Here is a 17133-nt window from a genome sequence, read left to right on the forward strand (position 1 = left end):
AACTCAGATTCAGATACAGGTTGGAGTAGAATTTTCAAAGGCACCACAGTGACCTGGAGGTCATGTCACAATATGAGCAGGAGCCCACCTCCCATTTTTGGAAGTGATGTCAAGACTGCACTGCCTTTCAGCAAGAATTAGGTTCCGTTTCCCAGGAAAAAAAAAGAAAACCAAAAACCAGCACTTAGTTCACAATTAGTTCACAAAAGCAGTCTTTGACTTTTCGTAATCATATTGCATAATGATTACTACTTAATAACGCCAAATTTCTTGTCTGTGTCCATTATCACCAACTTAGAAGCTATTTCTGTTGCTCTGGGAATTTCATATTCCAAGTCACTTAGAGAACTATAACTCAGACCTTCCACAGAAGAACGGGTGATATATGTGTGTTAGGATGTTACATTACACTGATTTAGTGTCGTGTCTTAGATTAATTTGAAATTTTATCCTGCTGGCTTCATTATAAACATTTCCATGGGAAGAATATGTTATTGGGAATGGATTAATGAATAAGCTTTGTATTAACCAAATACTTTCTGAGCGGTTTGTTGAAAAATGTTTCAGAATCCTGGCTCTGTTCAAGTGAATGGCAGGATTCCCATTGGCTTCCTTCAACAAAATTTCTCTCTCCTTGATCTCGAAGACCACTTGTCAGAGCCCCTTACAGTTTCTGTGTACAAATAGGGGTCATTGTGCCTTTTTGAACTCCAAAGCAATTGTTTTTAGAGGAAGGAGGAAGGAGGTGAAGTATGTGGTGACTTCGTTCAGACCTGATTCTTTGTGCCAGATTGAAGTGTGCTCAAGAAAAACATGACTTGTTGTCCTTTAGTGTCTTCTGAAAATCCTGCCATGCATGCAGAGCAACTGTAGCTGCTACAGAGGATGGTGAAGGATGGATGTAGATCCATCTATCGTAGATTTATAAGCCCCCATGAAAAGCATCATGCTCATGATTTTATTTTTTTTTTAATGTTTTGATTTAAACAGAACTGCCAGTGCAGGCCTGTATTATTTACAAATTGTTCTGTTCTGCTTGTACTTAAAGTGTTTCAAGCTCCAAATTTTGATGAAAGCAGATCTTCAGTCCTCATGGCATGTGTTACAGCATTTGAATCTCAGTGGAGCTTGTGGTGTAAAGATCCGATTCTGTGAATTAGGACCTAAATAATACTGCTAATTTCCATTGCCACTGATCACAGTACTGCAGAACTCCTTGGGGTTCAAATGGCGTAATAACATACAGGCCTTTGAAAGATGCTATGCTTTAGACAGAAATTGTAGGCTTGCAGAATTTGCGTTTCAGAGAGTATATATACAGTCCATAGACTGAGGAACTTAGTTGAGAAACCTCTGTGGTCACTGAACTCTCCATTAGATGTTTAAGGCTCTGGAATGTTGTTTTACTCAGATGTTAACTAAGGCAAATCTTTTTTTTATTCACTCCCACTGCTCTTCCCCAAAAAGGTCTCATGGTATGAAACTGCTTCGTTACCAAAATGTAACTTTTTACAAAAGGAACCTACTTTCTTCATAGCAACAAAAACTTACCTTTTTCTGATCTACCTCCAGATCTCCCTGCAAAATGTGAAATGGGAGAAGGCAAGCTAAGATATGGACAGTTTGAATAACGGAATACTTTATTTTGGATGTTTCCTGATTTTTATTTTTATTTTTTTTAACAGATGACAATGAAGAGACTGAAATAAGTGAAGAGACAGGTGAGTAAATGATATTTTATGCTAACACATGTAATTTTGAGAAGGATGAACCAAACTGGAAGGGTTCTTAAAACATATAGCCTTGGTTGTGATGTGCAGTGCCAGTCGTTTATTGCTAATGTTACAGCAGTCATCTTTGGTTTTTAACAGCATAGGAAAGATGATCCCTGACAGTATGTAATGCATATTAGGAATGGCTGAAACTAACTTTTTAGTATCTTCTTTTATGAGCTTTTTTTGTCAGTATCTTGTTTGAACATGAATGGGAAATAATTAGAATTCTACAGTCTGTTCGTAAAAAGGTGTGGATACAGCAATTCTTGAGTCGTTTGCAATTGTGATTAGTAGCTGTGATTTGTTTGCAATGACAACAGTAGCAAAACTCTCCAGCAAACTCTGGAATAAATGGAATGTGATTGGACAGTATTTCAAAGAACTCATTTCCATGGAGTCCACTAATTGACTATTGGAGTACTCATCTTGCTACCACTTGCCAGTTACACATCAGCCAATTTTCAGCTCATCTAATGGTGCAGTTGTTCAGCCAACGCTTTTTAGCATCTCTGAATGCTGCAGTATGTGGTACAAAAAGCTGTACGAAAGAAAGTGTATTGTATACACTGTTCTCCTCCTGTTCCACCAGGACGTGCTACGTGTTTTTTCCATGGACTGAAGTCAAAATGACTGCCTGTATTTCCCTTCATCCTTTTCCATGTCTCTCTTGCAGTGTTAGCCTTTTACCAGCAGTCAGGGACTCTTTTTTTTTCTTAATAGGTGATAAAAATGCAGTGCTAAAATCACATCAACCAGCTCCTCCAGCACATTCTGGTGAATCCCATTTCACCTAATTAGCACACCTAGTTCCTCGAAGCTATTGTTAGCCTACTGCCTTTCTGCTGCTCCTATTCTTCCTACACTCCATTTGTATGTGTGGGACCTGGGAATGGGCTCTGCTCATAAGATGAGCACCTCTAACTTTCATTTTGTCTATTACTAGGTTGCCTCTTCCATTCACCAGCTGAGAAATACTTTGTCTGAACTAGCTTTTGCTCTTGGCACGTTTGTAAGATCCCTTTATGTTATTTCCTATGTTCCTACCTAGTTTAACTGCTACTGGTATGCAAATTCAGCCTTCCTGATTCCATCCCTGGGTACTTTTCTACACTCCTTTTGTTGCATGTCACTCACGATGACTTTGTGTTGTAGTTCCTTGACCCTAGATCATAGAATATCTCAGGTTGGAAAGAACCCACCAAAGATTACTCAGTCCAACTCCTGACTCCACACAGAACCACTCAAACTTCAAACCTGAGAGCGTTGTCCAAATGATTCTTATGCAAGTGAGCCTTCTGCTGACATCCCATCTTTCAGCACAAGATGGGTTGTTCCTCACTCATCAATTCATGGAAATCCTTCTTTGTGCCATCTCCTTGGGCCATTCTGTCTAGTGAGCAGAAAGGTCCTTACTCTGCTCCTTATCTTCCCCTGAAATCAGTCATCTGATGTTTCTCAAAGCCTGACCTTTCTTCTCTGGCCATGTTTGCTACTGATTCTCCCGTGTTTGAGAGTAGTAAATCAAGCGGGGTACCATCTGTGACAGTGCATGGATGTGTACTACCTCTCAGGTCGCTGTGACCCTGATCCCATCACAGCCCAGTGAGTATGATGTGTTGGAACTTCTAGTTATTTGCTTTGTCAAAGGATATGAGATCAGGAGGGAGAGGCACTTGGAAAAAGGCAGAAATATGCCAGCCAGAAAACAGAGGTAAAAGCTCTTGAAGCACTGTGTTGGCTGCTTAAACTGGCAAGATTGTCTTGAAGACAAATGGATTATGATGATTTATGCAACAAGTTAATTAGCTTAGAAATTATAAATTCTTTAATAACAGTGGATATGCATAAATGTGCAAACATGGATATACACAGATAGCTATGTGTTACTGTGATGGATTAACACATTCTTTTATGGCTTTCTGGACTGTTGGTTTTATTACATATAATTGTAATTACTTTTTGGTGTCAAGATTACTGGATAGGAACTTTCAGAGATTTTAATACAATTAGTGTGATTAATATAGTTGTACATATATACATAAAAGTAGGAAAATGAAGATTGTCATTATACAGCAAACATTTGCCAAAGATTACCCTCAGTTGAATTTTCAGTATTCATCTAACATTTCCAATTTCATTTTTTACAGTAATCATGGCATGTATGTTTTTACAAGACAATTATTTTGCATTTTTTCTCTTGTTGCTTTCATGGAGATTATGCAAATTACATCATTTTTTTTTTTAAAGCATTTAAAATTACAATTAAAAGGAAATATATTTCCACACAACAGCCATTCTTTTCTTTTTTGCAGAATAAATAAATAAATCTTATCCTTCATGAATTTAGGTGAAGCTGCATAGCTGCTCTGGGAAATAATCACTGAATTAAGTCGTTTGAAGAAGATATTTCCCTACATACCTGCTTTCTTGTGCCTGTAAGACAGATGAGATCATAGTTGATCTCACAGGCTTGTTTGTAGGGTACGCTGAACATCAACAACATGTACTTAGTTATTCTGTTCTGCTTTCAAGGTATTTTGGGAATCAGTACACTGACAGTCATGAGTCAGTACCTACAGTGACCAAAGACAGATGTGTTTTGTATAGCTAATCCAGAAGTGGTTGGGAGTTGTGTCGTTTTGACCTGTTTGTGTCCGGTTGTGGTTTAACCTAATGGGGGGCTGAACACCACACAGCCTTTTGCTCACTCTTACCTCTCAGTGGGATGGAGGAGAGAATCAGGGAAAATAATAATAAAAGTGGTAGAACTCATAGATTGAGAGAGAAACAATTCACTAAAAAAGGAAGAGTGAAATAACAGTAATGATAATTTAAAATACACGTATATCTTTACAAAACAAATGAAGCGCAAAACAATTGCTCACCACCCACTGATGCCCAGCCAGTTCCTGAGTAACAACAGCCCCCCTGGCCAACTTCCCTCAGTTCTATAGCTTTTTCATATGATGCTGTATGGTATGGGATATCCCTTTGGCCTGGTTTTATCCTCTCTCAGTTCCTCGTGCCCCTGCAGCTTCCCTCACTGGCAGGACATCATGAGAAGCTGAGGAAGTGAAATGTCCTTGGCTCTGTATAGCACTGCTAGGCAACAACTTACACAGGTGTGTTATCAACGTTGTTTTTCTCCTAAAGCCAAAACATAGCATCATGTCTGACACGATGAAGAAAATCAACTCTGTTCCAGCTGAAGCCAAGACTGGGTATGAACTTTTTAATGATTGTAGATGCATTTGCAGAAGTTGTAAATGTATATTTAATTTCTGCACTGAGGGGAGTTTTGATTTTTTTATATTCAGATAGCTTAAAGTTTGAAAGAGTTCAACTTTTCCCAGATCTGAGCGAAAAATTGAGTATCAACATCTAGTTGCCACTTCAAGTTATTAATGGAATAATCACTCTTCATTCCACTTGACTTCATGGGCCATGACTCCAGCAGATGGAATCAGCAGTTGGCACATATATTGATGATCCTGTTTTGTTGAGCTGACCATATCCTGTCTGCTTTGGGGTTATTTCTCCAGTTCTTGTGCTTAAAAAAAGTAAAAACTTTTGGGTTCATGGAGAGCGCATGTTGCAAACTACATTGCGTGTAGGACCTCTGGCAGAGATTCAAATATTCTAAATTTCAGCTAAATCTCTGCGCCTACAATTCGCTGTTGGTTGGGTGCTTCTGAAGGGCCAATATCTAGCCAAAAGAAAATAAGAAGAAGCAGAGGGACTCAAATGAGACATAGATTCATATCTGCACCAATTTCATTGTGAAGAATGTAGTAGAATACTGCAGACTTTACAGAACCAGTCCTAATTAAAACCCAGTGCAAGAGATAGAGGAAAAATCTGATTTTGGTTTGGTGTTGGCTGACGTTGGTGGGAATATGTCCAATAGATGCTGGATTACAGCTCGGGCACAACTAAAGAATTATCTGGGAGTAAGAAGTAACACATGACCTTACTTTGTGTGTACCTTGTTGAGTGATGTACGCATTATGAAAGTAATCTCTTTCTTTTGTTTCTATCACCCTGAAGTACAAATATCTCGTTATTTGTAGAAAGGCCTTTCTTCCTATGTTTTTTCTTCTAAATAAGTAGTAAAATAATATTAATTGCATGTCTGCCAGCTAACCTCTATTACTATCTATGTTAATACTGTAAAATCAAACAGACACGAGTGATCATTTTCGTGAGTCAGTCACATAACATCACTGCGTATTTTGGATACACTAAGAAAAATATTTAAAAGTAATAATAACCCAGTTTAAGTAAATATACACACTCAAGACTGCTCTTCTAATGGCATATAACTTGAAAGGTTTTAATCCATGCGTTTGTTACTCTGGATGCTGTTTCTTATTGCAGCTGCTAGCTTTACTACACCACTTAATTCAGCGAGTTTGGATATTAGTATATTTCATACAGCTTGCTGTTAGAATGGCTTGTGCCAAAAGAGCAGATTTAGTAATGCCAGGTACAGACTTATACACTCCTAGATCTCAGCTTTATGAGCAATATCCTACGTAAGCAAAGAGAAGGACCGGATGACCTAATAGCCTTGTCTTCTTTTAACTTCACTGTTTTAATGCTGCAGTCATGATGCTTAATGCTTTAAGCTCCATTAAGGGAAGATTATTCTTAACTTTAACTTCAGAAGGACTTGGCTTTTATATCCATAACTTCACATACCTACTCGTAGAAGCGTGCAAAATAAGCCCTAATACTGCCATAATTATGTGCGCAATTGCAGTGATTGCATCTGGAAATTGCAGAACCGTGTGCTATTATGAGAAGCATAGTCCAGATACACAGTAATGCTGCATTATTATGCACTGACATAAGTTAATTCTCTTATCATAAAACCAAAACAAACAAACAAAAAAAAGGCACAAAAAATCTTGCGCAGAAGTGTTTCAGTTCTGAAGCTGTTTTCTCCTCTTTGGCTTCACCCCCCCATGTTGTACCAAGGCCTTTTGACCTCATCTGAGTAAATGTTGCCACCCACCTGTCATATATCTCATCTAATAGTGGTTCATATGCGTCGCCCTGCTCGTTATGCCATTTCTGCCCTAAGTGTCCTACTTAGCCCACCAGATAGTTACTCCAGAATTGACAGCCTGCTATGGGATGTCAGACCAAAGGATCTCATTGACACTAACAAGAGAAGCCCAACTATAAACAGTGCTATATAAATGCTCTACTTCCTTGTACATTCCACTGTGTACTCACACAAACTTGGATACTTTTTACTTTGGAGGGAGACTTTCTCTTTTCCTGAGAGGAAAATAGGAAACACTTGTACACAGCAAGGCTTTGAAACTGTGAGGGATTTTTGAAATGGCTTACTTTGAGAGAAACTGTCAGGTTTAAGTGGTTTGCTAACCCTCTGAATTAGCCTACAAGTAGGAATGATGTCTCCCAGTGTTAGAGCTCAGAAACCTGATCGTGATTAGAAAAGCTTTGAAGATGATTGCTTCAGACACCCATGTAGGTGTTCTGTTTTTAAACAGAAATTGGCAAGCAGGATTCCATAGTATTTGGCTACTTGCTCTGAAAGACATACTACTGTAAAGCACAAAGGGTTAAGAGATGTATTTTGACCACAACAAAAGTCATTATTTTGAATCTTGGAAGAATCCCTTTCTGTCCCTAAAATGAGGGAAAACTGCTAACAAATAGATAAATAAAAAGTCTCTGCGTCCTTTAATGAATGTGAAAAGATTGTGTATAGAGTGCAGAAAGACCATTTATTTTGAGAGGATAACAGCCTCCTCCCTTTCTGTCTTTGTGCTGAAAATTAAGATGTCGGTTATACTATTTAATGTGTTCAGATACTCCTGAAAGACCTGGCTGGACACTCGCACTTAAGTTTGATTGACATTTGACTTTTGGGCTTGGAGGAAGGTTTGCTAGATGATAAAATTTGTCATTGGAGGGATGAGTGTTGACTGAAATGCTCCTATTGATTTGGTCCCCTGATGCGAGTCATTGTTAACCCAAAAAGGGAAAATAGCAGGTAGTGCAGAGTGGCATTAGAACCAAAGAGGCCATCCGTCAATACGGTCAATTATAAATTTTCAGGCTTATTTTTAAAGAGAATGGGAGAGTGTTGGCAGGAGCAAATCTTTAAAATCCTGGTTGTTTTTCAGGATCTCACTTTTGCATTGAGCTTCTTGTTGAACATCATCACTGCTCTTGAGTAACCTCTGTAAAAGGTTGACAGAGTGTGTGTTTCATGTTTTTTGCCTTTTCCCCACAGCATTACTTATGGTTGCTTCTGTGTTCTCATCAGCCTAGAAATAAATAGATCTTAGCATTTTAATTTCATCTAAATACTGTAATTGAATCTCAAATTCAGATGAACAAATGTGATGACATGAATATGGGCCTCTGTGAAGTGCTGTCAGGAAAGTTCTACTTCTTGATGGCAAGCTAAATATCAGAGTGTGTTCTGCACCACTTATTTACTGATCTGTAAAGGCCCTTCATGCTCTGAACAATATAGAGTTGTATATACAGAAATTCTGTGCTAGAAGCTATTTTTAAGGACAATATTCAGTTTGGGCTTTTGGACCTAAAATGTAATGCTCACTCCTTAGAATTAAACAAGTGAAACTAAATTCAACTGCTCACATGCAGATCTCCACATTAGAGTTTTGTTAACGTTTTGAGATATAGCTTCTTGTAAATTCTTGCCATCTTCTAAGTTCGTAGCTGCTCTTTTAGGACTTCAGTGCAGCAGAGAACCAAGGCTCCCAGGAGGGCAGGCAGAGAGTGTTTCTGAGTAGCTTTCTGGGTTCCATGTGGAGCCCATGGTTTCTCTCTCCAAAGAACACAGTATTCCCTCTCACACTGAGAGTTCCGTTTTCACATCCTTCATTTTCATACCTGTGTTTGGAAACTTTTAGCAGTTGGATTCTCCATATGTATAGAGATACGTGTAGGATATGGAAGTGTAGTAGCTATAGCTGTCAGCAGAGCTGAGGCCTTTATGAGGAACTGTGCATCTTGTTGCTGAGAGCTTTTTACGTATCCAGCAACATACACAGTATATGATTGTGTAGGGTATGTACAACAGCAGAGGAGATCAGATTGTTCAGAACATGAGGCAATTTCTAATACAATTTCTCCCTTCTGTTGTTTTGTTGTTTTTTTCTAGTTGCTAATTGACTTGAGGTGATTCTTACTTTGTTTCAGCATGGCAATAGGCCTAAATCAAGAAAGGCTACGTGCTTTCCTAAGTTATCTGGTTGTAAGTATTCAGGATGTCTTTTCAGCACGCACGTAAAATCTGTTTTCTTTAGGTTTCTCCCTCTCAAGTTCTCGGCTGGCCATTAGGAATTGGGTGGTCTGGTGGAAAGTCAAATGACAAAAAGGCGTTTTCCCATCGCTGCTAAATACATTCAGTGCATGCCATGAATTGAGTTTTAAGCATCTGCTGTTCTCTGCTTTCAACCCAGAATTTGGTTAAGCAAATAAGAATTTGTGAGCCTTCTTTCAAATGTCTTAATTTACAAATACCTTTTATGATTAATTTCCAGCTTGGCCTTCCTTCTGTGCTAATGGACTTTCAGTGCTACCTACAGATCTATCTTAGGAAGCAAACAGTAACTTGATGCTTATGTTGAGACGATTAAAAACTCTGTTCAAGTTGTACAAAACCTCTTAATTTTTAAAATGTAACCATCTAATATTAGGTGCTGTGAACGTCAGTCACTTAAACTTCACTGCATCAGTTACTCTTTCACTCAGAAGGATTTCCTTTTCCTTTATCTTCCTGTTGCTTTCTGGCTAATGGGTTGGAAGGCTTTTTTTTTTCTTTTTTCTCCAAACAGAACATTTCTATCTCATAAAACTTTCATTTCCTTAACTTCACTATCAAACTTGATTCCCAGCCTCTCATTTCATTACCCATTTCAGTCAATATTCATTTGTTACTGTGTTATTACATTGAATGGAGAATTGAGCTGAGAGGGAATCATTTCACAATTCTATAAGATGGTTTAATATATATTACATTAAAAACTGCAAATTAAAAATTATAAACTTTTCTTTTCCTGAAGCTTGTTAAGAAGTAGGTCGTTTTAAAATGATCTTTCTTCCCTGCTGTCATGGCAAAGTTAGGCAAAGTCCACTGCAAGCTGAAAGGTACTTCTTATGATCCTTTTCTAGCATGTGATGCAGTAATTAATTTTCATAAGAGAAAGATAGACATCGGGCGCTGAATGGAGCACTGAGATAAATGTACTCACAGTTGTGATATCATGTGTGGTAAAATTTGATATGATAACAGTGTTTCAAAATATAATGTATTCAGTATTTTCTTTTTATATTTTAAAGAAGGACTGGAACAAAAAGGCCAGCCTCTGTCTCCCACAAAGTGCAAAGCAGAGCAGGCTGAAGACCCTCATGACGATGCTGAAGGTAGGTGGTCTGACTGCTTTTCAGAGCTATTTCTAAATTTTACATCTTGGGGGAAAGTTCTTGAGGAAAAAAATAAGTCACAGAATGGCCAGGGTTGGAAGGGACCTCAAGGATCACAGATCTCCAACCCCCCTGCCACATGCAGGGCCACCAACCTCCCCATTTAATACTAAACCAGGTTGCCCAGGGCCCCATCCAACCTGGCCTTGAACACCTCCAGGGATGGGGCATCCACAACCTCTCTGGGCAGCTGTTTCAGCACCTCACCACTCTCTCTGTGAAGAACTTCCCCCTGACATCCACCCTAAATCTTCCCTCCCTCAGTTTAAAACCATTTCCCTTTGTCCTGCTGTTATCTACCCTTTCAAAGAGTTGACTCCCTTCTTGTTTGGAATACTTTTATTGGAAGAATATTGGAATATTTTTATTGGATTGGAATACTGTTATTTAAGAATGTTATTTGCGCACACTTGGAAAGTTCATTCTGGCCTCGGTCATGAGACTCTAATTTTTTTGAGGTGTTTTCACCTCAAGGTAGATTTAGATTTACAAATGCAATTTTTACTGATTATTGCTGATATAAAATGGAAAAACGTTGCTGTTTTATGTCTAACCTGTTCTGACTTTACATAATTAATAATATGAAATGTAATGTTGCACAGTGTTTGCGTCACGCTCATTGCTTAAGCTGCTCAACTGAATCAACTACCCACAGCAATACATAGATCAATAAAATTCTCGCTTTCCTTCTCCACAAGAGAATTTTACTGTGTCCCTTTCTACTCCACTTGTGGTGTTTGTGGCTTCAGATCTTATGTGCTGTACTACGTATTTCCATGGTCAGAAGTCACAGATGCTTACCATTATGCTTGTGTTGTTCTGAAAAGTGCTTTCCTGCATTTGAGCCTTTCTGAGCGCAGTCCACGTCAATCTAAAATTGGATCAAAGTATCTTTTCCTAATGTGTATCTCATTGGTAGAGCTGCTAAAAGATGTTAACATCAAAGATGTAATTTTCAATGTAGACTTTGACTTTGCTCTTCAATTTGTGGAAGAACAAAATGCCCAAATGCTAGAGAATTCCCCTTGGGTGAAATAGTTAAAAGGATGAACCTTAATCTTTAATCCATGACAGTTCCTTATCACGGATTCTCTTTGACCTAATGTTCCTTAAGTGACACATCTCATTCTGCACCTCAACCGGTGGCTCCATGTCCTTCATCATTTTGACCTCGCTCTGTGCTTTCAGCTCCTAAAATATTCTGACTAGGGTGTAGTGTGAGTCATAAAGAGCAGAAAAACGTTAACATCTATCACTTTAAGTAACTGCTAGTAACATCCTGTCACTAACATTGTGACTGGTTGTTAATGGCAAGTACTTAAAGCAATAGCTGTCATCGCCTGGAAGGTGTGGGGGGACCCAAGAAATCTCATCCTGACTGGTCGTCTTTTCTCTCTTGTTGCACTAAACCCAACTGAAGTTAAAATACCAATGTATATTTGGATTAGAGAATTCTACGATGACAAACCACATGTCGATTTGTATGCAGGCTAAATGGGGTGTGGGATCATGGTGTCGTTTTCCATACTCCTAAGTATTCCACGATACATATACTGGAGTGTGACTAAAAGCCTTCATTGTGTCTTAATAATAAGAAGAGAGGCAAAAAAAAAAAAAAAAAAGTGTTGTAAGCTTTTCTTTCAGTTGGAAATTGAGCTGATGTTGTTCCACTGCTTCCTTGGTTTACTGAATTCCGTCTCCTCGTTTGCTATTCCTGTCAGTGTTTTCCTGGTGACCTACAGTTCACTTTGTAGAGTACAAACAAATGCATTGGAAGGATGAAGTAAATAGCATGGCAATAGAATGATTGCATTACCCTCGAGCTGTAAAATGTCTGAACTCCTTGAATTTGATGCCGTACAGTAGATTTTTGCTGATGCAGAGTCGAGGCCTGTAACACATAATCACTGCTGCGGAATGTAATCTGGCTGGTGACAGACTCCTCTTCTCCTTGGGCAGAAATCAGGCCTGTAGTGTTTAGAAGTGAAAGCCTTGATTTAGGCTTGAATGTTGTGCTGAGGAAAAAAAAAGAAAGTAATTAAGTGTTTGTTGAAGGGGGAGAAACCCAGATCAGATCTCAGCAGAATTACCTGTGCCTGTGTTTTGAAGAATAGCTCCAGACACTGAATTCCTATAGAGGTGGCCAGAGTATAATATGGCACACCTGTGAGTTATTTCTGGTTAGGTAAATAGGATTTGCACGCGTTTGTCTGAGAATAGAATTTAGTTTCTGTCATTCTAATTATTAGCTGTTGGTTTTGGCTAATTAAAGGAATTGCTATTGTGGAGCTTTGAAGATCAAGAAAGCTGTGTATGTGTGACATGAACCAGAACTGCATGACCATGTGTCTGAATGGTTTTTTTTTTTTGATGGGTAGGGATTTGGCTTCCCTTCCAAGAGACTGCCTTTATTATTTTATTGTATTTTGAGGGATAAAAAAAGGATTTTTGGGTAGCTAATACATATAAGCGGCCTCAAAACTCAGTAAAGCCGATCTCTGGCTGCAGCCAGCTTTGTTGAAGTTTCCTCATGGTGAAACTGAAGGGCTTTGTGTTCAGAGCGTTTGAACCTTCAGGTAGTTTGCATACTTTATGTACCAGAAATTAAACAGAAAAGAAAAAAAAAAAAAAAAAAGAAAAGGTTTTAGCAATAAAAGCTAGTCCAAAGTGACTTACATTTAACACAAGATATTATTTTCTCCTTGGTTCCATGACCAGATATAAAATATTTAACAAATATACACTGAGGCCCAGGAAGAGCTTTGTAGAGCTCCTCGTAGCTGCCTGCATCCCTTTACACCAAAGGTGGGAATACAGCTCGCTGCTTTTGCAGCCTGCTGTCACACGTGCCCTCATGGCACCCTGTAGAAGCTATTCCATCGAGCTCACTAATATTCCCCCAGTAATATTTTTCTACAGCGCGCCAAGCTGGTTCATTGGCTAGAGGTAACAGAGCAAAACCTTTTCAACGCATCTTAAAATCTCTGCAGAAGATCACAGAAAGTCGGGCTCCTTGGTTTCTGTCCTCTCCACAATCAAGGGAAGCTGAACAAGTGGCTGTATGTAAGGAGCTTGTTTTGCAGTAAGCTAAGATAAACACTTGACATGCTAATGAAAGCAATTTTGTACGGAACCTCTGAAGCATTAGTGGTGCCTGTTATTATGCTATTAGATATATTGTTCTCTGCCTTTGGTCTGTTGATGGCAAAAAGCAAGTGTGAACTGCATAGCAGATTCTCCTGTCACTTGTTGTATTCATTCTAGTGCAGGTTATTGTCTGGAGAAATGAATGGTCTGGATACATGGGGGATCATTCTTTACCACCAGGTTTTAGATTGCAAACATGCAGAGTTATTTAGTTATTTCTTCATGTATTTTCCCTGGGTACTGCTGGCTGGGAAAAATAAGCCAGTGGCAATTTTGCCTTTCCAGTGGTCAGGTGCACTTGGTGAACTCCAAGGTGAGGAAAATATTTTTGATACTAAAGCAAATTTAGTGTGTTTTCAGTAACTTCATGACACTGTCATAAAGTAATGGCATAGACAAAATGGCAACACTTGTCACAGCATTGCCATCATGAGATGGCAGTAATGCCAACGGTCATATTTTCATCCTTCTGATCCCTACCAAGTAACATCAAACTCTCTTTAAAGAAGGCTAATGAATCTCAAAATGTTCCTTCTCTTTTTCTCCCCTTATGGCCTCCTATGTGGGCTGAACAGTGAGGTGCATGCTGTAGGTTTTCTTGATATTTGGAACAGCAAAACTATTTGCCCTTTTGTTTCTGGATTTCTCAGTGAGATATAAAATGGAGCCTGTTCAAGAGCTGCCCCATCTATTCCCTCCATGGTCTGCAGGTGATCAGTATTCTACCAAAGATGACTAACACAGCCAATAATAGCAGCATAAATGCCTGATCTTTCTCCTCTCCAGGAGGAAGAGAATCACTCCATGCAGCAAGAGCCATTGCTATGCCTTCCCAAGGTCAGGATCCTGCTTGTTTTCCTTTGAGGGGTGTGAAGACAGAGCTGGAGCTCTGCAAGTTATCTCACTTCAGCTTTTCTCCTGAGCTTCTCCCACAATGAAGTGCTAGGTTCTTCCTGATAGATTGATGGGCTGTTGGTCTCTAATGATCCCCTTATCTGAGACCCGGTGTATGTGTGAGGAGCTAGCATGTTGGAATTGCTCATCTGAGATGAACTTTGTCTACTTTCTGTTCACCTGGTGGGAAGGAGAATGGTGTGATGGATAAGCCAAGCCAGGAAGGTCAAAAGGAACACAAATCACCTTGGTGACAGTTGGTAGAGTTTGTTCCTTTGCCTGATAGGGTCATTGCACTACTGACCTCTTAGCTTTCAAGGGCAGCATCAGGTTTCTCAAACACTGTTCATCAGCGTTGGGATGCTGGGCTTGTTAGCAAGATCTTGTATTGCTCTGAATCTGAATTGTGCTGCGTCTACAGGAGAAGTCACCCATCTGTATGCAGTAGAAGTGAGGCCAAGTGGAGGTGCGTCTTACCTCAACAGTGCTGTGATTCAGCAGGTCATGGCTGTTAGGAAGGATGCTCAATCTGAGGGGGACACCCTTGTTCTTTATCCCTTTGCCAAGAAAGATTTGTTAATTGACAAAAAATGCATAGTTTTGGGACTAGCAAGTAAAACTAATTTTACAGCTTAGTCCTTTAGTTGCAACATTAATATAAGACTTCTCCTTCCTTCTTTACAACACAATTTTTGCAGCTTTGCTGCTCACTGCCTGGTTTTATAGGGAGGAGGATATAATATGTGCAATGGCAAAAGTCATAGAACCATTAAGGTTGGAAAAAAACACTAAGATCATCTTGTCCAAGCCCAACCCAACCCCACCATACCTACCAACCATGTCCTTCAGTGGCACATCTCCACAGCTCTGGGACACCTCCAGGGACGGTGACCCAACCACCCCCTGGGCAGCTGTGCCACTGCCTCACCGCTCTTTGGGAGAAGAAATATTTAATATCCAACCTGAAAAGATACTGAAGTCAGCAGTGCTGTGACTTTTGCTCCTTCCCTGGGGGGTGCAGCATGCGTACATCTGCAGTGTGTTACTGCTGCACGGCAGTGTTCAAAGCATCTTTCCTTGTAACACTATGCAGACCTGATTGTCTGTCCCTTTAAGGTATGGATTAATATTAACCAGATTTGACTTCTGATTAAGTTTTAAAATTGTCCTTGATTTATAGCAAACAATTCTTTTATCATTTGAGAAGCTATAGCTACATTTCTTCCTTGCATCCCACAGGGCAGTAATATTCTTCAATAAATTTCTGCTCCACTCATACTGAAAATGAACATCTAGACACATAATTATGCTTCAAAAACACACTCTCTTGTTCAGCATTAAAGTGCTCCTTCTTATTAAGATAGCTTAGAAGTTACTGCATTCCTTTTACCACCAAACTAAACCCTTAAATAAAATTTCACATTAAGATAAAGTACTTCAGACAAAATTCCCTGTGAAGCATGTGTATCAAACATGTCTGTAAAATGTTTCACCTTCATACAGACTGGTTATATTTAAAGTGATGCCATTAACCCTTATCCACTTTTGGCTGATAGCTTCTTTTTTCACTCCAGTTTTGAAGTCTGCCATCTGTCTTGACTGATTACAGCTCTCAGTGTATCGGGTGATCACTTTTCACTTAGCCAGTAGAAAAACAGGACGTTATCTGTGTATTTATTTGTTATTTGCTCTCTGAGCAAGCCCTTCTTAGAAGATTCTTTTCATGGCTGCAGAGGCTAGTGCCGTTGCATTAGATTGTCATGCAGCAGTCACATGTGACAGCTTTGAAAACTCAGCTCATTTTGGTCTCTGCGGGTGATGCACCGTCCTGTTCCTTCAGCCATTCACTTGTTGGGGTTTCTTTTAGCAGCCGACTGCATGTGAGTGTAAACTGTAGCAGATAAACAGTTGCAATTCCTTTCTCACTTCTAACCACCAAGTGAATAACAGTAAAGCAGTGTGATTGTTCGGGCCCAGCACAGAAGGCACAGTCAGACCCTTCATTTGGAAATGCTAATGCAAAATAGTGCCATGCTTGTTTTGGTTCATGTTTTATGCCCTCTTAGCAAGCGTGGTTTCCTGCATGGTTCCCCTTTCCAATTCTTCACTGTTACATTCCTCCACCACACGATCTCAGGAATAGTATGCACAACATTGAAATAGCTTTTATTTTATATCTTTCCTGTGGTTCAGAGAAGAAGCTGTGCCGCAGTCCTTCACAGTCTGCGGTTACCCCTTCTTTTGGGTACACCAAGAAAATGAGAACTAACAGTAAATTGACATAGTAAGTGTAAATGTTATGGTCATACTGTGCACCTTCACATATTTTTGCCTTAGCTAGGGAGGGCTGGGGGTCAGCCTCCTCTGCTCAGTTCTGAGCACTGCCTCTGCTCGCTCCTCAGCGTGCATCAGATCACACGGGCAGTTTGTTTAACTTCATACACTAGGATAGCTGTATACGAATGCTTGCACATCACCGCGTGTGCATTTTTTGCATCAGAATGCAAATTGCATCTTTGTGCTTTGTATGGACTTTTGTAGGCTGTCCATATTCTGGTTCCTCTGGAGAGCTCGGGCTCCCAGGAAATACCTGCTTTTATTTGCTTTGTAGGGACACTTGCAGATTGTCAAAAATAGCAATGATCAGCATCTTGGACAATGAAATTTTAGATAATATATTGCCTGGTATCTGCACTGCAAAATCTGAGCTATGGTGTGTGTCACACACACAAAAAAGTTATATCCAGCAAGAAAAACAAACAGCCTTGCTCAATGTTCCCAGCAATATTGTGGATTGGGATACATCTGGGCACAAGCAAAG

At 39.5% G+C, this 17133-nt stretch overlaps 1 protein-coding gene across 8 annotated transcripts in view; it reads left to right on the plus strand.

Annotated features, from left to right (window-relative positions):
• Positions 1-17133, plus strand: part of MACROD2 (mono-ADP ribosylhydrolase 2) — an 836889-nt gene that overhangs the window by 756688 nt on the left and 63068 nt on the right. For 6 of the 8 annotated variants that reach the window (XM_090134637.1, XM_090134639.1, XM_090134641.1 and 3 more), the window contains 2 exons: positions 1686-1721; positions 10128-10211. In XM_090134637.1, coding sequence (XP_089990763.1) covers positions 1686-1721; positions 10128-10211 — 120 coding nt within the window. The remainder of the gene's footprint in view (positions 1-1685; positions 1722-10127; positions 10212-17133) is intronic. The other 2 variants (XM_090134638.1, XM_090134642.1) reach the window with 2 other exon arrangements.

The sequence above is a fragment of the Phasianus colchicus genome, chromosome 2, assembly GCF_987193195.1.
Source record: "Phasianus colchicus chromosome 2, bPhaCol1.hap1.1, whole genome shotgun sequence".
Taxonomy (NCBI): Eukaryota; Metazoa; Chordata; class Aves; order Galliformes; family Phasianidae; genus Phasianus; species Phasianus colchicus.